Source organism: Ochlerotatus camptorhynchus, unplaced genomic scaffold (assembly GCF_037179485.1).
Source record: "Ochlerotatus camptorhynchus isolate MF236.1 unplaced genomic scaffold, CSIRO-AGI_Acam_v1.1 ptg000220l, whole genome shotgun sequence".
In the NCBI taxonomy this organism is placed as follows: domain Eukaryota; kingdom Metazoa; phylum Arthropoda; class Insecta; order Diptera; family Culicidae; genus Ochlerotatus; species Ochlerotatus camptorhynchus.
The window spans coordinates 19,553-47,552 of record NW_027040710.1 but is presented as its reverse complement, the minus strand read 5'-3'; the positions used below and the strand labels follow the sequence as shown (position 1 = coordinate 47,552).

Sequence of the window (28,000 nt, the reverse complement as noted above, 5' to 3'; positions counted from 1 at the left end):
CGAAGGGCTTCACATCCAAGGCAACTGTAGTTTAGAGTGCACGCAATTCGCGCTACACTGTCGTCAAATTGCAATCAGTAGAAATACATCAGGCGTTGGCTTTGAATTGTGCGGTGACATCGAATTACATTTTACCAACATACCGTGCTTATAGAGAATTCGTTTATTATTCAGTTCCAATCTGGATCGGGTATCCAGTTTGAAGCTGCTTGATTTCTTACAAACGTCAGTTTGATCAAACCTCAGGTTGAGGTTCGCACTGACCAAAAGTTCAGTTTCGCACTGGGTTGGAAGTGGTTCCAGCCCCAATAATAAACGAATTCGCTATAAGTTTTGATTTGTTTTCTTGTGCGACTAGATTTTAATTAGAAAGTTCTAGTGAAACTAAGGACAGTTATTTTAGTCCAATCGATGAACGACAAAATGCAACAGCCTACTATGGTCATCGCTGGAGGTAAGTTAATATTCTGAAACGTCTCAGTGTTCATAGTGCATTGAAACCATTGAAACAAGTTTAAGGGAGCAGATCCACGCCAAATTACGAATCGGAAAAACTCACCCTTCTCCGATTTTCATAAAACTTTGGATAATTGTCACATCACGTCATATCTGATAGAAATTTAGTAATAGTTACGCCTTCCGTTTCAACTTACCCCGCATTTCAACATGCCCGGTAGACTGATGCAAAATTTGAAATGTTCGCTCCATAGTACTCAAACGGTTCCAAATTGGGTCCTGTTTAGCCTCCCAAAATTTGAACTCATTTGGTAAGAAACTGACTTGGCACACACCATTTGAAGTTTATATGGAAATAACTATGGGAAACCCAAACTTTTTGTTCACTGTCTTCTAGCATTTTTCCATATTGCACTGTTAACAAGTTCTATCACTATTATTATGGGAAACTTTCTCAGCTACAACTTTGCAGAAAATCGTTTTTCAGCCCAGTGTTAAACTAAATATTTATTAATTGATTAAAAGATTGATAATCTTATGGCATGATTAAGCAGCTGTATTGTGGGCAACACTGTATTTTGCAGTGTGACATAGTAGCCAAACGGAAAAATCATAAATATTCTTTAAAATTTGTTCCTAATTATAAAATATTATTTAATAACATAAATAACCATAAAGCAAAATACAGATTATGAGTAAACGATCAAACGTGTAACAATTTTTGAAAGAACACAAAATTTCCTCCAATCAGACACATGTTTTTTTTATTTCTACTCTCATGATTTTCAGAAACTATTGAAGGGGTTGAAAAGAGTAAAAATTATGATTTGTTCCGGCCTTCATTGGCAGTAACATTTTGATTGTTGTTTTATATAAAGAATAGTTTTTATATAAATTATAGAATCATGTATTTCCGTGTCGAACGTGATTGCACAATAACATCGTGCATCGATGGAAATGGATAGTGGCATACATTGGCGCTATTTACTTTCGCTGACCGGCAGACTATATCTATCAGATAAGAGCCATTCGAGTAAATTGCATAGTGTACCCAGTGAGATAAAATAATATTTTCAATCATTCCAGCGTTTAGCTCACTTCAAATATGTTTGTTTTCAACTTGAAATGCTTTTTTACTATCGATATGAATTTGAAGTGTGTTGCTTTATCATTTCCTGGGGATTTGAGACTTTTTTATGCCCTTCATTGGACTAGAATGAATCAGTCGAATAAACTTATTAAAGGAAAATCACAACATTCGACTGGCTTAAAAACAAATATGAATTAATCATATCGTCCGGCCAGGGATGGAAAATCATTTTCATTCATTTCGTGCATTCATTTACATTCATTTGCCTCTAACTTTTTTCATCTGTAAAAAAGTGTTTTAAGTTTTTGTAGGTTTTTATGTTACCTACATTTTTTGCAAACATTTCTAATCTGTATCTCTTATGCATGATGAATCAGAGCGATTATAACCCACCATTATTTTTCAGTGAATGTAAGTTGCATTCACTGAAAACAATATTTTATTTAGGGGAAAAGTTGGCTTCGGTAATACCTTAACCTATTATCGTCAGGGGGTAAACAAAGTCCTAGAGCACTCAAATTTGGCCAATAGTTGCTCTGAAACACAATGTATCCACATGCCAAAATTGAGCTCTCAAGGACGTTGTTTACCCCCTGACGATAACAGGTTAAGGTATTGCTGAAGAAAACTTTTACCCTATTAACAAAAGTTTTAGTTAATATCAAATTCTACAAAAGCTTCATACATCATTTAACGGTATTCTGTTAATGAAAAAAGTTAGAGGCAAATGAATGTAAATGAATGTAAATGAGTTTCCATCCCTGCTTCTGGCTATTTACCACAGAGATGGCGCTGATCCGCTGGTAGGAAGTGATAAAAATCCCCATATAGAATTTGAGAGATGTGAGACTAATTCGATTTCGGTGCATATTCAGGTCAAAAAGAGTGAACGGCAACCTAAATAAATAAGTCAGGGACTTTGTCGTTTAGTTTTTTTTTCCTGGAAATTATTATTAAACAAGCTACAATTAAATAAAAATGATTTTTCCCCATACAGTTTTATCTGCTTTACAACTAATCCCCAAAGAGTCAAAAAAAAAATTATAAATTGAGAGAGAAAATTCTCTCTCACGAGTTTAATCTCTCAACATGCCATGTATTTTGATCACACTCGATTTGTGATTTCCCTTTCACAGATTACAAAATAGAGTATCTGACACTACAAAACATGTCTGGTACCTCTGCTCTATATATGCATTTAGATTAACATTCGAAGTCCCTCCTTTTTTACATATTCTGCACAAAAGATACTTTCTGCCACGCCCCATTCATAACAATCGGCGGGAAATTTTGTGAGGGGTGAGCTATTTTGTGTGCGGAGGGTCTTCGAATATCAATCTAAATGCACATATAGAGGTACCAGACATGTTTTGCACTGCAGGATCCTCTGTGAACAATTACGGGAAAACATATTTTGCGTAGTTTCCGAAAGATGTCTCCGCAAACAACAGCAGTGACATCTGATGGAACATGAATGCATAAGCTTGTCAAAATGATTAATTCACAACTTCATATTCATCTTTGCAGCACCAGCTGTAGGTCCGGAATCTTCAACCCTGATCTGTCCCTCGTGCCGAGTGCAAGTCAACACTCGAGTTGAACACAATTCCAACACTAAAACTCACATCATGGCACTGTTGTTGTGCATGTTCTGGTAAGTCTCATATGGTCCATTGCACACATTATAAGTGCGACGAAAACTGCGGAAACGCTAATAAAAGTGCGCTTTTACGTTAAATAGATGAGCATGAGATTAAACTCATGATTTTCTGCTCAGTAAGCAAAAATGGTCACTCTAAGGCCACCGAGCCCCTCATATCACATCACACCGTTTATGATCGAGTTGTTGTAGCTGTTCAAACCTGGCACCGACGATAATTCTTAACAAAACACGATTGGGAAATACCCCAAGTAACAATTTCCAGTTGAAGAAACGCTTTCGTTTTGATTTTGTTCAGCTGCATGTTGAATAATAATTGCACAATGGGTTCACCACAACTTTTATAAAACCCTTGTTTACACTGGTTTGGAGAACCTATACAACTGCAACACAAAGGTGTTGTCTAACGTATTCAGTAAAACGTTTACCCAAAATCAATTTCTTGTTGGAGAAACGCTTCCATTGTGATTTTATTCAACTGCATGGTGAATAATAACTGTACAATTTGTTTATCACAACTTCTGTAAAACTCTTGTTTACACTGGTTTGGAGAACCTGTTCAACTACAGCATTATATGTATACGCGGTATAGGAGTAGAAGCAACTTTTATACAACGTTTATAGATACATATTTAAACTCAAGCTTTATTATTTTGGTGAAAGCTCTTATACAACGTTTGTAGACACTTCTTGACAGCTGCTTTGAAATTTTGTAGAGAGTAAACCTGAGAGGCGTTTGTTGCACTCTTTTATGACTCCTAAATAATCATTGTACAGCAAGCGGTGAAAAGCGTTTATAGCACTTTTCAATGACTCCTTAACAACCGGATAGATGCAACTTTTATACAACGTTTATAGATACATATTTAAACTCAAGCTTTATTGTTTTGGTAAAAGCTCTAATACAACGTTTGTAGACACCTCCTAACAGCTGCTTCGAAATGTATTAGAGATTGAACCTGAGAGGCGTTTGATACACTCTTTTATGACTCCTAAATAATCACTATACAGCAAGCGGTGAAAAGCGTTTATAGCACTTTTTAATGACTCCTTAATAACCGTTGTGTAAGTACTCACAATATTCACAGATTAAAATTAGTTTAACAATTGTCGTGGTACGCCAAAATAACTGCTTGTACAGTTTTTATTAATTTAATTTATTTGTGCACATTGAAAAAATATGTAATTATGCTATAATTCACATTCTGTGATCATGGAGGAAGTAGTAACAAACATCTGTTTAATCTTTGATTGATGTTCTTTTAATTAATCTCTCTAATCATTAATTGAGAGAATTTATCTAGAAATGCTATCGTTGATTATATGATATATGTCTTAAATTAATGTTTGCATTTATTAAATAACACCTATATATAATTTAGCTCTACTCCACCGAGGGTTTCTCGAAGCAAGATTCGAACTCACGATCCCGGATTGCCAGCCGCTTCTGTTTCCATCTGCTCTATTCTTGAATACATATTTTGATCATATGAGTGAAGTATATAAAGCTCATCTTGAGTGACTTCTCTTGCAGTCGAATAATCATTGCCTTATGGTCATATAAACGTGCCTATCACTTGTGCTATTTTTAGCAACAAAATTGTGGTTGGTGGTTGGTCGAACGTAAACAATCATTTAAGAGTGCTCCAAGCAGCTTTTGAAGCTTTTAACCAAATGGCAATACAACTACATTCTTGTACAACTCTGGAAGCTATTATTCAACGTTTGATCAACTCAGGTGTTTTATAAGAGCTCCAAATGGTTTATTTTGATGCGTTTTTATTCCACGTTCTGTATAGCTGTGAATCAGTTTAACTAAGGTGCTATAAAAGTTATCGTAGGTCTTATAAAGCATATAGTTAAACCGAACGTAAACAATCATTTAAGAGTGCTCCAAGCAGTTTTTGAAGCTTTTAACTAGAAATACTCAGAGGGAGAGATGGGCGGAGAAAACAAAATACAATTCGGCAGCAGGGATTTGTATCTAAATTATTTTGCCATGCCAAAAGATAGCTGACCTCCGAAACCGCCTTGAAAGCTTCCTGGAGACCCTCGAGGAACCTACCCTTCTACTCGGAGATGTCAACGGTCATCACCAAGCATGGGGTAGGCACCAGTCGAACCGAAGAGGAATTGAGATAATGGACCTTGCTGAATCCAGGAACCTTGTCCTTCTAAACGATGGATCCACCACCTACACCAGTGGTCGGAGGGAATCGACCGTTGATATATCCTTCGCCAGCGACAGTATTGTCAATAGAATCCTTTGGTTCGCCAGTGATGACCCAATGGGCAGCGATCACCACCCAATAGGGATCCAGCTAAACGAAAGACCTCCCGAGATATCTCGGAGACCACGATGGCTCTACCATCAGGCTGACTGGGCTAAATATAAGGAAGCCATCAAGGAAACCTGCCGGAGAACGAGCCCCAGTAGCATCGCTGAGCTCACCGAAACAATATACGAAGCAGCTACCGGAGTCATCCCTAGATCTAGCCCTACACCAGGTAGGAAAGCCCTCCATTGGTGGTCACCCACCACCAAAGCCGTTATAAAAGCCAGAAGGAAAGCCCTCCGGGCTGCCAAGCGCTTACCTGCCGACCACCCAGATAAGGAGACCGCTCTGAAGCACTACAGAGCAAAGAGAAACGAATGTAGAGACACCATCAGGGAAGCAAAAAAACAGCTGGGAAGACTTTCTCGACGAAATAAACCCTAGCCAAACGACCGTCGACCTGTGGGGTAAGGTGAATGCCCTCAGCGGAAAGAGGAAGGCACGGGGCATAATCATCGAACACGAAGGGACAACCACACGAGATCCAGATAAAATCGTTGACGTATTAGGCAATCACTTTGCCGCCCTATCATCAATTGAAGGTTATGATGAGAATTTCCACCAGATCAACAACCCGTCCATTGACTCAATTGTTAACATGCATATACCAGAAGAAGACGACTCAGCAATCAACCAGCCATTTAGTATGCGCGAGTTCTCTCTTGCCTTATCGAAGGCCAGAGGAGGGTCCACTGGACCTGACGAAGTTGGATACCCTCTTATTCGAAACCTTCCCATGGCCGAGCAGGTAAAATTCCTGGAACTGCTCAATCAAGAATGGCTGCAGGACTCTTTTCCGGAAAAATGGAGGCACAGCCTTACCATTCCGATCCCAAAACCGAACACCTCAGGACACGGAGTCGATAAATTTCGACCAATCTCGCTGACCTGTTGCGCATCTAAACTGATGGAGAGGATGGTGAACCGAAGGCACATGGATTTTCTGGAAACTGGAAGGTTACTCGATCGCCGACAACATGCCTTCAGACCGGGACATGGGACCAACACCTACTTTGGAACCCTAAGTGAAGCACTTCAGGATGCATTCGCCAAAAATCACCACGTCGAACTGGCCACCCTGGATATATCTAAGGCATACAACCGTGCTTGGATGCCGGGGGTGTTAAAACAGCTCAAGAAATGGGGACTTAAGGGCCATATTCTGAAATTTATACGAAACTTTCTGTCACACCGTACCTTCCAAGTTACCCTTGGAAATTGCCACTCCAAGACCTTCAACGAGGAAACCGGGGTACCCCAGGCATCGGTGATTGCGGTTACACTATTTCTCATAAGGATGAACGGTGTCTTCTCGCGGTTGCATGATGATATCGTTCTCATGGTGGTCCGAGCAACAGTCAGAGCATTACGAAGAAAACTTATACAAGCCACCGCCTACGTATCAACCTGGGCTTCGTCAGCTGGATTTCAGCTCTCCGCAAGCAAAAGCGGGTATACACACGTATGCTAGACCAATCACAAGGTCTTGAGCACCAAGATCCTCATCAACGGGAAACCGGTCCCATTCCATAAAACCATTCGAATCCTCGGAGTCTGCTTCGACCGTCACCTCACATTCGGCCCGCACTTCAACGAGGTTAAAAGCAGTTGTAAACAGCGAATCAACCTGCTGAAAACTCTGGCTGGGCGCCACCCAAATGCCGACCGGCAGACTCGTCTGAACGTTGCAAAAGCTATCATAAACTCACGCCTAACATACGGGATTGAAGCAACCTACCTCGCAATGCCTCTGCTGGTGGAAAAACTTGCACCCGTCTACCAGCAAGCCTTACGATTATCATCGGGCCTCCTCCCAGGTACTCCTGGAATAGCTGCCTGTATCGAGGGCGGAGTGCTCCCCTTCAACAGGTACATAACCAAAACAATCTGCCATCGAGCCATCAGCCACTGTGAAAACACGTCCGGTAGCAGGAAGGAAGGTTTCCTCCTCGTTGAGGCTAACCAACTCCTCAGAGAATCATCCAACCAAGTACTCCCACCGGTGTCCAGGGTCCACTGGTGTGGAGCCAGGGGTTGGAGCCTGCCAAAAATTCGAACCGACCCTACAATCAAAAATAAGTTTAAAGCAGGTTCCAACCCTTTAGCAGTGGCACAAACGGTCCTAGACCTTCAAAAACGAAAATACGAAGGATACTCAATCAGATACACCGATGGCTCGGTCGCTCAGGGGAAGGTGGGGATCGGGATCTGTGGTCCCAATCTCAGCGAATGTCATCGACTGCCAGACCAGTGTTCGATATTCTCCGCCGAAGCCGCCGCGGCTTTCATCGCTGCCACCACCTCCGATGAACGACCGATAGCCATCTTCACCGACTCCACCAGTGTGGTTGCTGCCCTTGAGTCCGAAACGAGTAGACACCCCTGGATCCAGGCGATCCAGGAACATGCACCAAATAACACAACATTCGTTTGGATCCCAGGGCACTGTGGTGTTCGGGGGAATGTAGAGGCGGACCATCTAGCAGCCTCTGGTCGGCACATGGCCAAATATACGCGAGAGGTACCAGGACCAGATCTAAAAAAATGGGTAACCAAAATTATCGAGGATTCCTGGAGCCGCGACTGGATAGCAGCTAGAACACCAGCTCAGCTATTAGAAAATTAAAAGAGAATATTACTAGATGGGACGATCCATCACTGCACCGAGAGCAGGTCGTGATATCCCGTCTCCGAACTGGCCATACAAACATCTCCCACAACTACAAGGGAGATGGGCCTTTTAGAAGGATATGCGATCTATGCCTTAGGCCGCAAACTGTGGAACACTTCATTTGTCATTGTCCAAAGTATGAAGGAGCTAGATCATGCTACGACATTCCTGAGAATATCCGCGATGCTCTAGGTAATGAGCCAACAAGAATAGCGGCCCTACTCGCCTTTTTACGTGAAGCCGGACTCTTCAACCATATATAACACTTAAAATCCCTATCATGACCAACCGTAACGAACAAGGAAAGCTAAGGAACGAAAATATCACCACGACCCGAACGAACACAAACCCTTTATACGCCAGACCTAACGCAACGTAAACGGACCAACCGGAATCAGAAACCCCTTAACTGAAACGAGACAGGAACAAAACAAAAAACTCTGTTTAAAAATACTCTGTAAAAATATGATTTCAGGAGTTCCCATCTGGAACATCCATCCCTACCTTTTTTGAGAGCCTCCCCTCTGGAGGTTTAGAGATGAACCAGCCTAAGGCTGAAAGTCTCGTTAATAAAGGAAAAAAAAAAAAGTTAAACCGAACGTAAACAATCATTTAAGAGTGCTCCAACAGCTTTTAAAACTTTTAATCAAATGGCAATACAACTACATTCTTGTTCAACTCTGGATTATTATTCAACGTTTGATCAACTCAGGTGTTTTATAAGAGCTCTCAATTGTTTGTTGGGACTTTAATATGATAGGGCCTGGGTTTGATTCCACGATTTTCTGCTCAGTATGCAAAAAACGGCAGTCTAAGGCAGCCGAGCCCTTGATATCAGAACATACCACTATGATGGAGTTAATGATATAACTGTGCAAACCCGACGGTCGGTGGTGCCCCTTACACAAAAATAAGCTGACATGAAGCTAAGAAAAAGTCCAAATTTCCATGCAAAACAAGCCAGTTACTATGGAAATGAATTTACTACGCGGTATAAAATACACTGAAACCTCCGTTTACGAAGTCTTTTTTTAAGCAGTATTCAATTTACGTCCCTCTTTTTACGAAGTAAATCCCAAATAACGAGGTTTCGTTTTACGAAGTAAATCCCAAATAACGAGGTTTTTTTTACGAAGTAAATCCCAAATAACGAGTTTTCTTTTTACGAAGTAAATTCCAAATAACGAGTTTTTTTTTGCGATTATGGGAATCTGGGAAAAACTATGAAATATCCCACAATATGGGTATCTTTGGAATCGGAGTGAGATGTAGGAACCGGAAACCCATGTCTGACGCCATTTTGAAATCCAAGATGGCGGCATCCGGTTCATGAAAAACTGGAAGATACTTTCAATACCCCACAATATGGGTATATTTGGAATCAGGGTGACGTGTAGGAACTGAAAATCAATGTTTGACGTCATCTTGAAATCCAAGATGGCGGCTTCCGGTTACAGAAAAACTTGGACATTCTGCCATATACAACACAAAATAAGTATTTTTGGAATCGGAGTGACGTGAAGGGACCGAAAATCGATGTCTGACCCCATTTTTAAATCCAAGATGGTGACTTCCGGTTACAGAAAAACTTGGCAATTCTGCCAAATACCCCACAATATGGGTATTTTTAGAATCAGGGTGATGTGCAGGGACCAGAATTCGATATCTGACGCCATTTTGAAATCCAAGATGGCGACTTCCGGTTTCAGAAAAACTTCGAAATTCTGTAAAATATCCCACAATATGGGTATTTTTGGAATCGGAGTGATGTATAGGGAACGGAAATCGATATCTGACGCCATTTTTAAATCCAAGATGGTGACTTCCGGTTACAGAAAAACTTCGAAATTCTGTCAAATAGCCCACAATATGGGTAATTTTGGAATCGGAGTGACGGTAGGGACCGAAAATCGATGTCTGACGCCATTTTAAAATCAAAGATGGTGGCTTCCAGTTACAGAAAAACTTGGAAAGTCTGTAATAAAACCCATAATATGTGTATTTTTGGAATTGGAGTGACGTGCAAGAACCGGAAATTTATGTCTGACGTCATTTCGAAATCCAAGATGGCGGCTTCCGGTTACAGAAAATTGGCAAATACCACCACGTCACCTCGATTCTTAAGATACCCGTATTGTAGATTATTTAACATGATTTTTGTGTAACCGGAAGTCACCATATTGAATTTCAAAATGGCGTCATACATGGATTTTCAGTCCTAATAAGTCACCCCGAATCCAAAAAAAACCCATATTGTGGGGTATTTGACTATTTCCCAGTGTTTCTGTAACCGGATGTCACCATCTTGGATTTCTTAATGGCGTCAGACATGGATTCTTGGTTCTCACAGGTTACTTCGATTCCAAAAATGTCCATTTTGTTGTGTATTTGACGGTATTTTTCTGTTTCCTGTAACCGGAAGCCGCTATCTTGGATTAAAAAATTGCGTCGCACATCGATTTCCGGTCCCTACACGTCACTTCGATTCCAAAAATACCCATATTGTGGGCTATTTGACAGAATTTCCAAGTTTTTCTGTAACCGGAAGTCACCATCTTGGATTTAAAAATGGCGTCAGACATCGATATCCGGTCCCTACACGTCACTCCGATTCCAAAAATACCCATATTGTGGGGTATTTGGCAGAATTTCCAAGTTTTTCTGTAACAGGAAGCCGCCATCTTTGATTTAAAAATGGCGTCAAACATCGATTTTCGGTCCCTGCACGTCACTCCGATTCCAAAATATCCATATTGTGGGGTATTTGATAGAATTTTGAAGTCTTTTTGTTAGCGGAAGCCGCCATCTTGGATTTCAAAATGGCGTCAGGCATCGATTTCCGGTCCCTACACGTCACTCCGATTAAAAAAATACTCATATTGTGGGGTATTTGGCAGAATTTCCATGTTTTTTCTGTAACCGGAAGCCGCCATCTTGGATTTCAAAATGGCGTCAGACATCGATTTCCGGTCCCTACATGTCACTCCGATTCCAAAAATACCCATATTGTGGGGTATTTGACAATATTTTCAAAAACCTCTTTTTACGAAGTAAATCCCAAATAACGAGTTTTCTTTTTACGAAGTAAATCCCAAATAACGAGGTTTTTTTTTACGCACTAATTCGATTTACGAACACCCCCGTTTTGGTTCGTAAATGGAGGTTCCAGTGTACAATATAACCATGCTAACATGATTTCCATACAGCCTATCAACGGGTGATTGCTTTGAGCACAAATCCCCATGCATTTGACTTCGTCTGCACCTATCTGAATCATTGAATGATACGCAAGTCCAAAGTATGACAAAAGTTAAAGAAAATTTCTCAATAACTCATCGTATTCAAATGATGCAGATATAGTGTGTTCAAGAAATTTTGTATTTTAGTTTGACAAAGAATTTTGTCGAACATAGATAAGACCTAAAATGAAAGAAAATATGTGTTTTGGTAAAAAAAAGGGTATTTTGGGGTCCGTCCTCAAACAACCCTCTCTATCACGATTCACATGATATTTTCAAAAATAAGACTGGATTCAAAATGATGATCTGAAGATGCAAAATGGAATGGTCGGTCATGAGGAACGTTTCCGCAAATTTTCAACCAAATAAAAAAAAACACAAAATAAACCGATTTGTGAATTCGTAGGGAATTGCTTCAGAGGGTTAAAATCTAGAGCAATATTCTACAAGCAACTTTGCTGAAACCACTTTGCTGTGATGATAATATTGCTACAATCTGTTGGAGAAGATGTTTGGTTCGAGTAATTTTTTTTTCTTCAGGCAATGAAATTGCAGTTTGTACTTTTACTTAAGGGTCCTGTGCACCACCAGCGGTGCAAAGGGCCAACGTGAAAGACTTCCATCCTGGGCGGCTGCTCGCTTTTGCCTTGACCTGGGCCCAGGTCAGATTTCTATCGACTTGCTTAATTTCCTTATTGAGGCTCCGCCACCATGAGCCCCTGGGTCAGCCTCTGCTGCGATGTCCTGCTGGATTCCAATCCAGCGCTTGCTTGCAGATTTCGTTTCCGCCCCGTCGAAGTGTGTGGCCGACCCACCTCCACTTTCGCTCTCGAGTTTCTGATGACATCGACGATGGAGCTCGGCATTCGAGATCCAGTTGTGAGGCCACCATGCACGAATTGCATATCGCAGGCATCGGTTGATGAAGACCTGCAGCTTTTGAGTGTTCTCCGCTGATACACACCACGTCTCGCTGGCGTATAACAACACAGATTTCACGTTCGAGTTGAAAATTCGGATTTTGGTGCGTTGACTTATCTGGTTGGATCTCCATACGTTTCGTAAACTCGCAAAGGCAGCCCTACCCTTCTTGATTCGTGCACCTATGTCGCTCTTGGTCCCGCCGTCCGACGCTATTTGGCTGCCAAGATATTGGAAGCTTTCGACCTTTTCCACTGCGTGGAGGCGAACCAGCCTAAGGCTGAAAGCCTCCTAAATAAAGCTAAATTAATTAACTTTTCCACTGCTTGCCCCGCTACCGTAAAGTTGGAAGGGTTGCCCGTGTTGATATCCAACGATTTGGTCTTGTTGACGTTGATGGTGAGACCCGCCGCAAAGGAGCGTTCGGCTAGGTCATTGAGCTTACTCTGCATATCAGAGCGCCGTTGTGCTAGTAGAGCAACATCATCAGCCAAATCGAAGTCGTTGAGATGCTCCATGGTGATAGGCTGCCAAAGCAGCCCACGATTCGGTACACGGTCAATTGCACCTACCATGATCTCGTCGATTACGATGAGAAACAGTAGCGGTGATAGTATACATCCTTGTCTCACACCAGCGACTACCCGGATAGGGTCGGACAAGGCTCATTCTGGGCTTCGATGAGGTTGACGATTTTATCCGGGACTCCCTTGTATCTCAGGGTGCCCCACAGATTCTCGTGATTGAGACGGTCGAAAGCTGTTTCGTAGTCAATGAATACCAAATAAAGGGACTCTTGGAATTCATTGACCTGCTCCATCATGATGCGGAGCGTGACAATATAGTCCACACAAGATCTTCCGGCACGGAATCCTGCCTGCTGCCGTCGGAGAGTCGCGTCGAACTTCTCCTGTATCCGATTCAGGATAACTTTGCACAGAACTTTGAGAACAATACACAGTAACATGATGCCTCGCCAATTGTCGCACACAGTCAGATCTCCCTTCTGTGGGACCTTCACTAAGATGCCCTGCATCCAGTCGACCGGAAAAGTCACGGTGTCCCAGATATTACAGAATAGTTGATGCAACATTTGTGCGGATAGCATGGGGTCAGCTTTGAGCATCTCTGCTGATATGCGATCGACCCCTGGAGCCTTGTTGGATTTCATGCTTCGGATAGCTGCTTCAATCTCCTGCAGTGATGGGGCCTCGGAATTGACGCGAGTGATGCGCCGCACCCTAGGCGGATCATGCCGAGATGTTGATGGCTGATGCTCAAACCAGCGTTTCAGGTGGTCAGTGGGGTCGGTAAGCAATTGTCCAGTCGTGTCCTTCACTGGCATCCTCGGGTTCATCCTTGCTCCACTCAGACATCGTGAGATATCGTAGAGGAGGCGTATATCGCCAGTGTTTGTGGGTTTCCCCCTTCGTCGGCCAGGGAGTTCGCCCACGCTCGCTTGTCCCGTCTGCAAGAGCGCTTGACTTCCTTCTCTAGAGCCGAGTACCGTTGACGGGCTTCGTTCTTGGCTCCTCTGGCTCTCGCCCGCTCTATCGCGGCTTTTGCTTCTCTACGCTCCTCAATCTTCCACCAGGTTTCATCTGTGATCCACTCTTTCCTCTGGGTGCGCAGCTCACCCAAGTTGTTCTCGCTTGTTTCTAAAAAGGCATTCTTGATGGCCGTCCATTGTTCTTCTACGCTGCCACCTTCTGGAACGTCCGCAGATCGAGTCATTAGTTCTTCAACAAAAGACCTTTTTACCGCTGGATCTTCAAGTCAGCGTGTGTTGAACCACCGCCCGAGTCTCTTCTCCCGTCGCTGGATCCGCGCCATGCGTAGGCGGATTTCACCGATTAGAAGGTGATGGTTAGACGCGATGTCGGCGCTGCGTTTATTCCGGACATCAAGAAGGCTCCGTCTCCATTTTTGGCTGATGCAGATGTGGTCGATCTGATTTTCGGCATGTCCACCACGGGAAACCCACGTGACTTTGTGCACTGGCCGACGGGGGAAGAGCGAGCCCCCGATCACCATGTCGTTATTGCCACAAAATTCTGCAAACAGCTCACCGTTCTCGCTCATTTCGCCGAGACCATGGCGTCCCATGACACGCTCATAGTCCGTGTTGTCGGAGCCGATCTTCGCATTGAAGTCGCCAGTGTAGATCTTGATGTCACCCTTTGGAACCTTATCCATGACGGCATTCAGTTGACTGTAAAAATTCTCCTTGTCCTGTAGCTCGGCAGCATCGGTTGGCGCATAACATTGGATTATGGTAAGGTTACGAACCCGTGTTCTAAATCTGGCAACGATTATCCTCTCATTCACAGGCTCCCACTTGATGAGCGCAGCACTTGCCTGGACGCTAAGTAGGAGACCAACTCCACGATGGCGGGGAGCGTTTTCACCTCGAATACCAGAGTATAGTAGTACCTGTCCCGACGGCAGTTTGTGTTCTCCAAAGTTTGGCCAACGAGCTTCACTCAGTCCCAGGATTTCTATGTGCTTCATATGGTGATATCAATAGCTTTGCACATCATAGTTCAATATTCAACCATATTCTACTTTACCGACTCTAAAATGAATCGACAAATATATAAACAAATTTCAGAGGCCAGAGCTTTCACATATCTTTTTAATGGGTCTGATTTGCGATTCGATCATGGACTGTTGGGGTGTGCTGCTGTCGGAGTCTTCGTTCGATCTCACTGTGCCACGGTTGTCCTCATATATGAGGCGGGCTGATAGGATAAAGTCACAACTCATGTTTTCGATGTTTACCTTTCTGAGCAAGACATTCACATCGTATTGAAATGCAAAACACTTTAAATCCATCTGTTTTGAACAGTAGTGTGATTCAATGTGAAATACACTTGAATAGATAGTGAAAAAATTTTCAACTTTTCAAAGTTTGAAACACTAGAAATTAACGTGTATATTGGTGTATATTGGAACTAAGGTGAAATACACTAAAAGTAAATATGATTCTGCATTTAAAAAATCAAGTGTTTAAACACTTTGATCAAACGTGTGGAATTTTTTGAGTGCAGTCAGACGCTGTTTGAGCCGCACCTCCATGGTGAACAGACGCTCGGGTTGGCGAAGTATTTCCTCTATCACCGTGCTATGGTTACCGCGCCAGTGTTCGCGTCGCACCTCCTCACTCTGCTATTGCCGGATTGACAACATTGCCCAGGCTACGCCAACCAGCTGTGTCCATGTTTCAGCTGGCAGGCTTTTGTGATCATATGACTCGTGGAGGCGTGAGGTAGGAACTTGTGAGGACCGGAACTAGGTATATCGCTCCTTCCAGATTGTCCCTCACCATTTTGTAGCCCATGAAATTGCAGTCCAAAGTCAAAATCAATTCGTCATAAAGACGCAAGTGGTCTTTTCTCTCACTATATTTCTAAAAATGTGATGTAGTCGATAAGCGTTAAAGAGTAAAAGTGTATTTCATTGAACTGTTAAATCACGAAACAATAATTTAAACATGATCCAAGGATGAATAATCTACAGCTAGTTTAAACGCTTCTTTAAAGACGTTGTTCTTCTTTGTTATGAGAAGGTATAAAAATTAAACGATTATTTCGATTAGTCGATTATTTCATATCGATTAATTCGATGTCCATTGCTATCAATAATAAAAAAACAAAGTAATCGATTTTTGACATCATTAATTCAATGTGTTATGTCTGTTTGTCTGTGGTATCATGTTGAGATAAGGGCCAGACAAACGGATTTTCAGCTTTGTTTTTCTCCTTTTTTTATGACACAGACCTGTTGGTCCATATTTGAGTAGCTTTGTTATTGTCTGAACTACACCAAAAATAATTTTCATATAACTTCCATTTTAAACGCACATGATTTTCATCCATAATCAAAATTAATGGATTTTCACGTAACATTTATGCCATCACATAAATTTTATACGATTTATCATATGAATTTCATTGGCCTCATAATATTCATGTGATTTTGTAGTGGGATTTGCTGCTATGTGATCACAGGAAAATTATGTGAAATTCACATGGATTTCATCCATTAGATATGTGATAAATTCAAGGGAAACATGTCAGAAGGGTCTACCTCGAAACGTAAACAATGAGTTGCATCGTCGGTTTCTTACGAATGACTACATACCGACTCAAACTAACTAAATCATCTGACAGAGAAATGATTGGTCATTCAAGAGTAATATACGTTCAAAGTCATTGTTTACGTTTCGAGTTATACCCTTCTGAGATGTTTCCCCTGAATTTTTTGAGTGTACTTTAGAGAATAGACGTTCTGAACTTCAAGTTTAGATGAGTAAAAGTTCAATCGATGCTCTGTTGGCTTGGTGGTCTATATACACCAGGGCCCTACAAAGTCACTTTCAATCGAAAATCGTCAAGCGACGATGAAGCTGTCAACCATCACACTTCTTCTCTTCGAGCAGATCCCCGTCAATATCAACAGAACCACTTTCGATCAGTTTTCGTGCTGTTTGTTTTGGCTTGACTCGTGTTCATGTCTTCTATCTTGAACTTACTTTTGCATTGAAGCGAAGCTGTTCGATCCAAATTCCAGCAGTTTTTATGACTTTTTTTTGCTTGTTCACTCGATCCATTTAAGCGTATGCGCATAGATCTGTGCACGTGGATGTCAAATTTAGCATTGTCGGGTGCACTGTTTATCCATCAATATGGGTATTATTTTAATCAAGGTGACGTCTAGAGATCAAAAATTGATATGCGACGCCATTTTAAAATCCAAGATGGCGGTTTCCAGTTTAAGAAAAAGTGGGAAATGCTATTATATACTTATCAATAAAGGTATTTTTGGAATCGGGATGGCATCTAGAGGCCAGAAATCAATATGACGGCTTCCTATTTCAGAAAAATGGGAAATGCTGATGCCGTCCCATCAATATGGGTATTTTTGGAATCGGGTGACGCCTGGAGATTGGAAATCAATATCCGACGCCATTTTGAAATCCATGATGGCCGCGTCCGGATTGAGAATAAGTTGTAAAATATATCAAATACCCATACAAAAGGGTTTTTTTTTATAATCAGGGTGACGTCTAGAAGCCGGAAATCGATATTCGACGCCATATTGTAATCCAAGACGGCGGCTTCCGATTTGCGGAAAAGTGTCAAATATCCTAAAATATGGTTATTTTCAGAATAGGGATGAGACGTGGAGGCCGAAAATTGATGTCACGCCGTCTTTAAATCCAAGAGGGCGGTTTTGGTTCAGAAAACTGTGAAATACTGTCAAATACCGATCAACGTGGGTTTTTTTTTTTGGAGTCGGGCTGACATCTAGAAGTCAGAAATTGATATCCGACACCATCTTAAAATTCAAGATAGTGGCTTCCGTTTTCAGAAGAAGTGTCAAATAGCCTACAGATGGCATCGAATACAAATTTTCAGCATCTACGCATCGTCCTCGTTCCAAAAATACCCACATCTTATGGTATTTGACACATTTTGTGAAACCCGATGGCCGCCATATTAGATTCCAAAATAACGTCGAATATCGATTTTCGGCATTCACTCGTTGTCCCCATTCCGATAAATATGCATATTGTAGAGTATTTGACACTCTCTGAACCTTTATGGCCACCATATTGGATTCCAAAGTGGTATCTAATATCGATTTTCGGCATCTACGCGTTGTCACCGTTCCGAAAATACCCATATTGGGGAAATGTATGTAATATCGGCCTATGTGTCCCTAATTTGGGCCCATACATAAATTCAGCAATCGACTAAATTTTCAATAGCAACCAAAAATATCCAATAAAAATGTCCTAATGACGCGTTCATCTAGATACAATTGATAAATAGCAGATTTGTAGCGATGGGCCCAATCTTAGATCCATAGGCTAACATTAGAGCCATTTCCCCTATTAGGGTATTTGACACGTTTTATGAAAGTTTATGGGAACCATCTTGGATTCCAAAATGGCGTCGAATATCGATTTACGGCATCTACGATGAAAATACCTATATTGTAGGATAGTTGACACTTTCTGAATCCTGATGGCCACCATATTCGTTCCGAAAATACCCATATCTTAGGGTTTTTGACACTTCATAAAACCAATGGCCACCATCTTGAATTCCAAAATGATTTTCAGCACCTTCGCGTCGTCCCCGTTCCGAAAATACCCATATTGTAGGGTATTTGAGACTTTCTCTGACCCCGATGGCTCCATCTTGGACTCCAGAATGGCCTCGTTAATTAAATTTTCGTTTAATATTTAATAATATATTATTACTACATATAATCCGGATGACATCCCTATCAGCAACCGATATTATGCGGATACTATCCGGATACTATATTTTGATGCCTGCGTCGTCAGGTCGTTACAAGTCGAAGGAGCCCCGAATTGAAGTAAAAGTGAATAAAAAACGGAGGCAGCAGTTTTCGAGTCATTCATTGCGTCAATTGAAACAAATCTTTGCTTCAAATGAAATGAACTGAAGCACTTGACGAACAAAACAATTGAAAGTCCAGTCATGTTTGAAAAGAGGAATGTTCATCGTGACTCGATAACAAAAAACACGATGACTTACACGAAAATGATACTCCTCGAAATTAAACGTTTCTGCGGAGAGTTCTTTTCTTTGTTTCGAAAATGCAGAACCCTGATATACACTGAAATAAATTCAACTCTTCCATTATTTTAACAGATAATCGATTAGCTCAATTAATCGAGTAGTAATTGGACATCACTACACACAGCCAGAGGCAACAAACGCCACATTCTGCATGTCGCCATTTTCATACAAAGTTCAACTTATTTTACAAAAAGCTCGCGTCATTCTATTCTTTTTGCTATTTACACAGAATGACGCAAGCTTCCTGCAATCTGTAATGATGCGTCGAAAAAAACTACATTTGAATTTTTCGAAAATGCATCAAAGTAAATTGAACCGATCGGAATTTCTTGAAATCACAGGGAAATAAACACTGATGGCATCCTAAAAGTATAATTAAGGCTCCAGATTCTTTCTGTAGACATTTGTATTAACTGTTATCATGACGCAAAGACTTATTGCACACACTGGGAAGGAGACTGGGAGCTAAATCGAACTCTCCCAAGGCGATACAATGTTAGAGCGCACTTTTATTAGCGATTCCGCTCTATCGAGGTGTCCAGATAAAATTTGCAAAATACAATACTATTTGTTATCAATTTATCCCAAACAAGCTATTTCATCTTTCTTTTCCTTTTGCAGCTGCTTGCCATGTGTTTGTGTGCCATATTGTTGCAACTCGTGCCAGAACGCCGATCACTACTGCCCGAACTGTAATGCCTTCATCGGAAGCCACCAGCACTGAGAAGGGGTTGTTTTCTAGATCCTTACCATGGTCTCCGCACAGCATAATATTATTTCAGTAGCGCGAATGCAACAGCTTAGAACACACCAAAATAAAAGTGTAGTCCCGCATCCAAAGTAAATCACGCAAATTTGAAAAGTAAGTTTACATCGATCAGCTAAATCCAATCTAATTGCAATAGAGTTCTCCAGATGCTCAAGAGTGTGCGTTAGACCGCGGTATTCCGGGGGGGGGGGGGGGGGTAACCCCGGCGTAGTGGTTAACATCCATACCTCTCACGCCAAAGTTACGGGTACAAATCTCACCCCCGGACAAGTCACGAATGACCCCAGAGTATTAAAGTGACTTTAATAATAATAGAAAAAAAAAAACTGCGGTTTTCCGTTTACAGTAGTTGTGATATCACGATACCATTTTGGTTCTTTTTCTTCTTCGTCTTCATTTTTATATATGGACGTTGGGTTTCAGTGAACGCGTTTGTTTTTCTTTCGTAAGATTTATTGCACCAATATAGGCTAGGGTGATGGCACAACCAGATTCGATAAAAAAGCAGCAAAATACTTTTTAAAAATCTTCATCTTTTTGAAAAACCTTAACCTTTAGCTCACTAGACCGTCTTCATCAAAGCCATCCATGACAGTTAGATTAAATGACAAGGAGCGAGTAGCAAAATCATTCACTCACTGATCATCTCTGTTGAACATTTATAAGTGGGATGTGAGAATAATGCTCCCTCATTTTCCTGTTCTTGCTAAAAGTTGTTAAGTTCAGAAAATTTGAAACATTTTGAAGAAAACGTTGGATTTTCATTTTCCTTGTAACAAATAAATATGTGGGTGTTGTTACGTTACAATGTAGAAAAATACGTTACAATGTAAAAACATATCAATTCTGTCTTACGTACGCGTTATTGCGTACGATGGTTAATAAATCTCAAAACTGACACAACTCACAATTGACAAGCTCATGAGAATTAAATAATGTCAAAACAATAGAGCTAATAAACTATAGAGTTCTCCAGATGCACAAAAGTGTGCGTGAGACCGCGCGCTACCTTTTTAAGTAGTTGTGATATCGCGATACCTTTTTGTTTCTTTATTTTTATGTAAGGATGTTGGATTTTAGTGTTCGTGAGATTGCGCTTGGAGATGTCTATAGAGGAAGAATAGCGCTGCCGTCGCTGTCAATACATCTTTTCCTTACATCTAATAGGGACACAACTGTCAAAGCGAGAAAAAACTATGCAGTTTCAATGTTCTGTACCCGGTATTATTCAACATCGGAACAAAGGGAACACCAGCGCTATTCTTCCTCTATAGTGTTTTAGCTCTATTATAAAAACAAATAACTTTTCAACATGGTTACGTGTCGTGCAAAAAGTGAAGTGAAAAATCTTAGATTTTTTAATTGCTCCGAAAAATTGCAAGAACCAACGAACGAACAAAATTAACAGGAAGGGGAAAATTATGCTCTTCCCGAATGTGATTTAGGTTGGTGAATGTAGGTTTCGTTTCGCGAGAAAATGGCCTTTTAACAAGGTTTATTTACAAAATGGAGTTGAGGCTTTTTCAATTGTTGATCTTGAATTGTGTAAGCATTTAAGAGAGATGGGGTGCTTGCGATTTTCTAACGATATCTTTACTAGAGAGGGACATATCTTATTTAAGGATGAAGAAATCAAATGCAGAATGCTGTGTAGGATATTAATAAGATTGGAGGAGCAATTGGTATGTCTTACTATGGCATAGTAAGTCTTACTATGGCGAGTTGAAAAATTCCGAAAAACTGCTAGCGTTATTGTATGACCCTTGAATTTGATGCTTGTCAACTTTTTTTTCTGAAATAATCCTGAACTGTGGTAAACCAAGCAAGTATTGTATTGTGTTTAACCTACAGATATGCAATGACTTGTTCAACAGTTCAACGTTTGATTACTCAGCAATAACACCTCTAGCTACAACTCATATTTAGAGGGGAATTCCTATTTACGCAAGGATTTTTTTACGGATCCTTTGATACTTGGGCTTCAGTAATGTGGATACGATATGCGGTCAGCATCCTTATTATTCGAGCTCAAGCGTCACGGTATCTGGAAAAATAAATAGCTGCAAAATCTCTATCCATGAATAAGCATTCGTGACTGCAGTTAGTACGTGTTGATGCAGATATGAATTCTCACAATAATAATTTCTGGCAAGACTTTTTCCTTGATACATCCCAACTATCGCCTTATCCGTGATTTTGGAAGAGAAATGACCGTATTTACCCAAGTAAGAATTCTGCAATCATTTGGCATCCACTCTGATTTATGGTGGTTTTTTAACGGCAATTATTAATCAATTTAGTTTAAATACAGCATTTCTCAGTGTAAAACGTTCCTGCTTAGTAGTTCACCATTTCGCTGTTTTAAAAACCTTTTACAGTCTGGCGAGAAGTCAAAAGCTGTCTTGTTTAAAAATTAAATTTAAAGTAGTTCTCAATCCCACCATAAAACTGTTCTATAAATCAATCATAAACTTCATTAGCAATTTTTTATTAATATTGTAACGCGTAACTTTTCTCAACGAACGAACGACCAAGCGTTACATTGCTCAGTCCCCGAAATACCGGAAATACTCAGTTTCTTTTCAAACCTGCAAACGACTTAAGCGCTACTCCTTACCGGAGGTCGAAAGCGGAAATTATTTCAGGGATGCCCGGCCTTAAACTCCCAATCTGCGGGCGAGTCAATCGAAACGTCATACAACCAATAATCTAACTCAAAATCACTCAAAATCAATTACGAGAAACTTCATTTTTAATTAAACACGAACGCAAACTACTCTCATGGAAGCGCACAGCCAAAGTGTTCATTCAGAACATTTATTCGAAACGCGATTTCAAACGTTTGAATTAATTTAATCGATCATTTGAAATTCTGACCCGGGATTTATTTGAACCAGTCTAATCTAATCAATGAGCTCAAAGATGTCCTAAGCAGTGATCACTGACCTGTTTTCATAACCCTTTACCATTCATCGGCCGTGCTGGTGCTGTCGGAGTGGCTCCTCTACGACGAGACGAACTCTACATCTGCTACGGATGGCTGTCCAGGCTAAGCGATAACCCTCGCGCGCGTAACGCCTGATGACTCACCTTCTCTCGAACTTGACGACGAGAGGTTAGAATCTGCCGGCGGTTTGGTACTAATATTTTCCGAAGGATGCGGTGGGTGGTGTTACGAGGTGGATGGAGTAAATGCGTCTCCGTATTAGGGGAGTGCAGGGGTTGTTCGGTCTCGAGGACCACGTGTAGTGTTCACGGGTATAGTCTACCACCTGCTTTATCCACGACCGCTATTAGCCTTATTCGCTCTCGAAATAGGGGATTCTCGATCCCAACCAAACTCCCACGTTAATGGGGGACCTATTAACGTGTTCAAGGGTCTTACAAATTACACAATAGAAAAATTATCGACTTATTTTTCTTACCTGGTTCTAAATACTACCAATGTTCACTATTTGTTTTAGGTTCAGCTTATACAATTCACTAAAGTAAACTATAATACATAATTTAATACATTTTAAGTTCAAATGCTTTTCAATGTTTCAAACTCACTTTGTTCTAGGCTTTTACAAAAATTCACCACTAAACCAATTCAAACTTTTCTTTACTATTTCAAAACTTATTCCGCTTTATAAAAATCGAACCGAACAATCTAAGCACTCCAACAAAAGTGATTTGAAAGTGTTCTGGGTTAATCCTTTCAAGTCCCATGACCTTGGATTAACCAATCAAATTTATTTGCGTCGTTTAAATCAAACCCAAAGACAAAACGTAATAGCGTTTGAGTGAGGCAAATTCATTTTATTGCGTCGTGGGAAAATTAAATAAAAACTTTTCTCTCGATCGCCTATACACTGGAAGATCAATTCGAGCAGTTTGGGATGGTACTGTGTTGGTAGGGTATCGAGTAGCTTAAGCCGGGTACAGTCTATTAAGTATAATTAAAGGCGAAATGTTTATTAAATGCTATTGGGTTGTAAAGTTATCGTTACAATGTCTTGATAAAATACTCTATAAACCAAGCATAAAACCATTAGGTTTTAAATGAGAGCAAAAGGCATATATTGTTGCCTTTTAGACTTTTAAAAGTGTATCATAAAATCTCCGCTGTTTACCAATTGAACTTTAAGGATGGATCCTCATAGTGAATAAAAACCAAATTTATGACAAGGATATCTCGAAGGGTAAACGAAGTTGGAGGAAAAATTCAAGCGATGCTAACGATCGAAGGGAAGTTGATTTCAGTAAAATTTAGTTCTTTAGGCGGAACGGGTACCATCAACGACTGAGCATCTGGTGGAGAATAGGGAAGTGAGCGTGGTTCTCAAATTCATAAAACATTGTGACCAGCCTTTTCCAGACCTTGCGAATAGTTGAAGATCGGAATAACTTGCGTCACTACCGACAGCAAACCACTGAAACTGTCAGTTAGCGGACACTAGTTGGTTTCCGATCCATAGCTGCGGTTTTATTCGGCGAAAGGGTCATCACTTGGAAAAAAAAATTCATTCAACCGTACATTCCTGCATCGTTTGATGGTGCACTTCCAGAACCATCCGGAAGAAGGGGAACTTTTCAGGAATTATCCAGGTTACAGCTGTGCAAAATGCGAAATGTTGTGAACACTTTCTAAGTAACTGCTTCCAAGCCATCAGGAGAGAATCGCCTGGAAGAACGCTGTGCACAGCGCACAGCGCAACTATCGAAAGAAAAACAAACTTTAACGTTTAACATTTTGTAGGCAACATTGCCGCCATAAATGCTGCCATAAATCTGAACGGATTGGGATCAGTCTACAAGTTTTCTTCATAAAAGCCAATTCAAAACCTTATGAATTTGTTAAGGATTTCTTGAAACCAAAATAGCTTTGTCACAAATGGCCCATGAAAATCAACTTTTATGCCTCCGCCATATTACAATTATTTAGTTTGGTTTTTACAATCTTCCATTCTCAATCGACATTTCCTTCGATATAACTTTATTTTAGTTAATTTAGCAATGAGCAAATATTTAGAATGCAAAAATCATGAGAAACAAAAATCTCGGCTAAGCTTAATGATCGATCTGAAGAATATATTTAAAATAAAATAAAATAAAATAATTAGTAAAATCGATGTTTTCCGTGTGCGGACTCAAGTTTTTCGATGTTTTCACGTACATTTCACATCAAATTTTATATGGCACCTAAAACTAGGCCACTTCATGAGAACTATTTTATAATTTTGGAAATTCGGCAGGATTTTTATTGTTTTTCTAGTGAACTTAGCAAGTGGCTAGGGTAAATGGCTCGGATAATGCTTTTAATTGTTGCCAAATAGCTTTTACTTTTCCTCGGTGATATGATGGTACCACATGATAGATGTTAGTGATATTGCGAATGAGTGAGAAAAGCAAAAAACGATATTTCACGGTTGCTGTATCATACTGTTGAGAAGTTTTACGGAGAAAGGGTTCTCAGTTGTTTTGATTACTAACCGTAGGAATCTCTTTTGACAATCTAAAGGCTGTCAGTACCGTGATACAACTCAGCACTGGTCTGGATTCAATCCCAGCCGAGGTCGGCGGGATTTTTCTGAGGCAAAAAAGTAAAAGGGTCTGTGCCTAGGGGCACGAACGGAAGCTTGACGTAGGACCGCTAGTGGAATAAATGTGAAGAGCATTTAGTTCTTTTAATTGATCAATTGCCTATTATCTCAACTGTTTTCTTTTTTGAATTGTAAGCGTACCAAATTTGTAGTAATCTTTTTCAAAGAGAAAGTTGATTAAGAGAATCAATCAAAATCACTTGCACCCCTGCTTCCAAGTTTGGTTACAAGATTACAACTCTGGAGAGCAGTGTGGAGTGTGGTCGTTGGGGTTGTGGTTCTGAATATGGACAAACAAGCACAGATAAATTCTATTCCAACTCTTTACTAATGTAAGCTTGATGGCCCTGAAAAGGGCCGTTTTATTGAAGAGGACATCCATGGCCACTTACGCTTGGCGTGTTTAGTGTAGGTGACAGCATCACGGACCTCATTTTCCAGGAACTCCTTCAGCACATCTCGTAGATCAGACCGGAGATACGTTTGACACCACCACGGCGAGCCAGACGACCGATGGCGGTTATCTGGAAAAACTTTGCGATGACGCTTGGCGCCAGTCGATTGTTGCTTGTTAGGTGTGAAGGAGTGGACTAGCCACCACCACCCCAGAGGATCGGAGGCGAATGCCGCTTCGACTTGTTTCGTCTACTTACTACTCTCTGACGACTGTGCTGGGGAAGCAGCATATGCATGTAGGTAATTGGTGGATTTGTTAGTTAACTCGACGCTTTTGGACAATGCTGGACATTGTAACGCTGTGCGTTTGTTTTCAATTGAGTTGGCGGTAAAGATTAAGGAAAAGAATGGAATTTGTAAATATTAGGGATGAGTTGTATAAGTTGTAAATATTAGGTAACATGTGTTGTCATATAGGTTGTAATCTTGTGCGAAGAAGCTGGTTTGTGTCTAAGCTATGTTTTACATTTAGCTTTGTATATACATTTGTAAGGTTTTATAGCAAGCTAGCGTTTTTTATGGAACAATAAATAAGATGGCTAAAGAGGAGAATTGCTAAATACGCGAAAGAGATAGGATTCAAATGAACACATAAATAAGATGGCTAATCGACATATGTTTTCGCGCCATATCCGATCCTTTTATCTTGAAGAAAACCTGTGGTTTCTTGGGGAACAAAACTTCTAATCTCGTCCATTTCGCTAACGAATCGGCTGGAAAGCAGATGTGTGTGACGCGGTTTTTAAGTTCGTAAAGTGGACTCCGTGAAAGTAATCTACGGACTCTAAGGTGATTAGTTTAAAAGGAGTTAATTGAGCCAGCTCAGTTATTTAACGTGTGTTTTTGTACGTTTAGGTTAATTGTACTGTTTAAAGTAGTTTCGTCGCAGACATCTGCGTTTTTAGTGTTTTATCGTACAAAAAGGTAATTTGTAAAAAAAAAACTTTTAAACATTAGCATTTTTGTAATTTCGTGTTTTTCGCGTTGGACAGCTCGTTCAACGGGCATTTTTGTACGGGCTGGATTTTTGACTAATGAATCTCTGAAGTAGCTAGCTTGCAGAGAATAACAATAAATATGAATAGCATAGATACACTCGGATGAATCTTGTAAAAAGAAAAGACGTCTGCTTCGATTGGGTTCCGTAAACTGAATAACCAGACCCTTTGTTTGTTTATTCTTATTTTCGTTTTCGAACATCGCAGTGTTGCGCGTTTTCGATGTTTCGATGTTTCGAGTGCACGTTAAAATGTGCTTACTCTATATCTATAAAATACATCCATTCGAATGCACGTTAAAGTGTTGCTACTCAACTTTTAATATACATCATTTCGACAGTCATCATCGCCGGAACTTTGGCTTCGTGGCGTCATCAAAGCCCCATTTTTCGTCGGATGGACGTGAAGGACGGATCAGACCCGTGTGCACAGCGAAGGCCCGCCTCGCGTAGGTAGTCAAACGGAGGAGAGTGAAGACGCTAAATTTCTACTTAGCGAATTGTTTCCCGACGGTCGCCAAAAGCCGTCGGTAAGGTCCCTATCCCGTTACAACCCCGGGGACCGTGACATTCGAGAGCTTGGACCGTAGGAGTACGAAGCCAATCGCGTACCTCGGTTCGGATTTTAACCAAAGAGGAGAAGATTTCATTCCATCTCGGGCGGTCAAAGCGGAAACATAGTACGCGAAGCCGTGCGACGATACGTTGGTCTCTCTCTTCCACGGAGCGAATCTCACGGGAAAAGCTCGACTTAAAAAATAGAAAAAAAAAAAAAAAATGTAACCGTGCGGGAAATTTCCTGAGATAATTCTAAACACGGTGGCTTAAGCGCCACTCTCACGAAGAGAGACCACCGGTCGTGTTAAACTTGCCCGACACTTTGAGACTAAATCTCAGAGGACTCCCGTACGGTACGATTCTCGAAGTACCTCAACGAATCAACCCCGAATTTTCGCTAACGGCTGAGATCAAATGAACACTTTTATCCGCACTTCCTTTTATCACGAAAAACCTGCAACCCCGAAAGGATCCAAAATGCTAAGCTCTATCAGCATAAACACAACGAATCGGGTTAAAAAACAAATATGTATGAATAGAGAGAGATCGTATGAATGGAATACACAGTGACGTATGAACCAGCTAAGAGACGACGGTATGAAGGAAAACTATATACTTTACAACAAAAAAACAACCAATTCAAAC

The 28,000-nt window shown here is 40.8% G+C and overlaps 1 protein-coding gene across 3 annotated transcripts; it reads left to right on the top strand.

Annotated features, from left to right (window-relative positions):
* Positions 1-20,050, top strand: LOC135703747 (lipopolysaccharide-induced tumor necrosis factor-alpha factor homolog). 3 transcript variants are annotated; one of them, XM_065225065.1, is made up of 4 exons: positions 1-108; positions 359-454; positions 3,074-3,200; positions 19,612-20,050. In XM_065225065.1, the coding sequence occupies exons 2-4, from the start codon at positions 412-414 to the stop codon at positions 19,712-19,714; spliced, it is 273 nt and encodes a 90-aa protein (XP_065081137.1). In that variant the 5' UTR covers positions 1-108; positions 359-411; the 3' UTR covers positions 19,715-20,050. The 3 variants fall into 3 exon arrangements, with proteins under 3 accessions (XP_065081137.1, XP_065081138.1, XP_065081136.1); XM_065225066.1 differs by having other exon boundaries at positions 1-144; XM_065225064.1 differs by having other exon boundaries at positions 1-454.
* The last annotated feature ends 7,950 nt before the right edge of the window (positions 20,051-28,000 follow it).

Coding starts and splice junctions, on each gene's coding strand:
- LOC135703747 (XM_065225065.1), top strand. CDS start 412: ATGAACGACAAAATGCAACAGCCTACTATGGTCATCGCTGGAG. Junction 455..3,073: donor TACTATGGTCATCGCTGGAG/GTAAGTTAATAT, acceptor TCATCTTTGCAG/CACCAGCTGTAGGTCCGGAA. Junction 3,201..19,611: donor CTGTTGTTGTGCATGTTCTG/GTAAGTCTCATA, acceptor TTCCTTTTGCAG/CTGCTTGCCATGTGTTTGTG.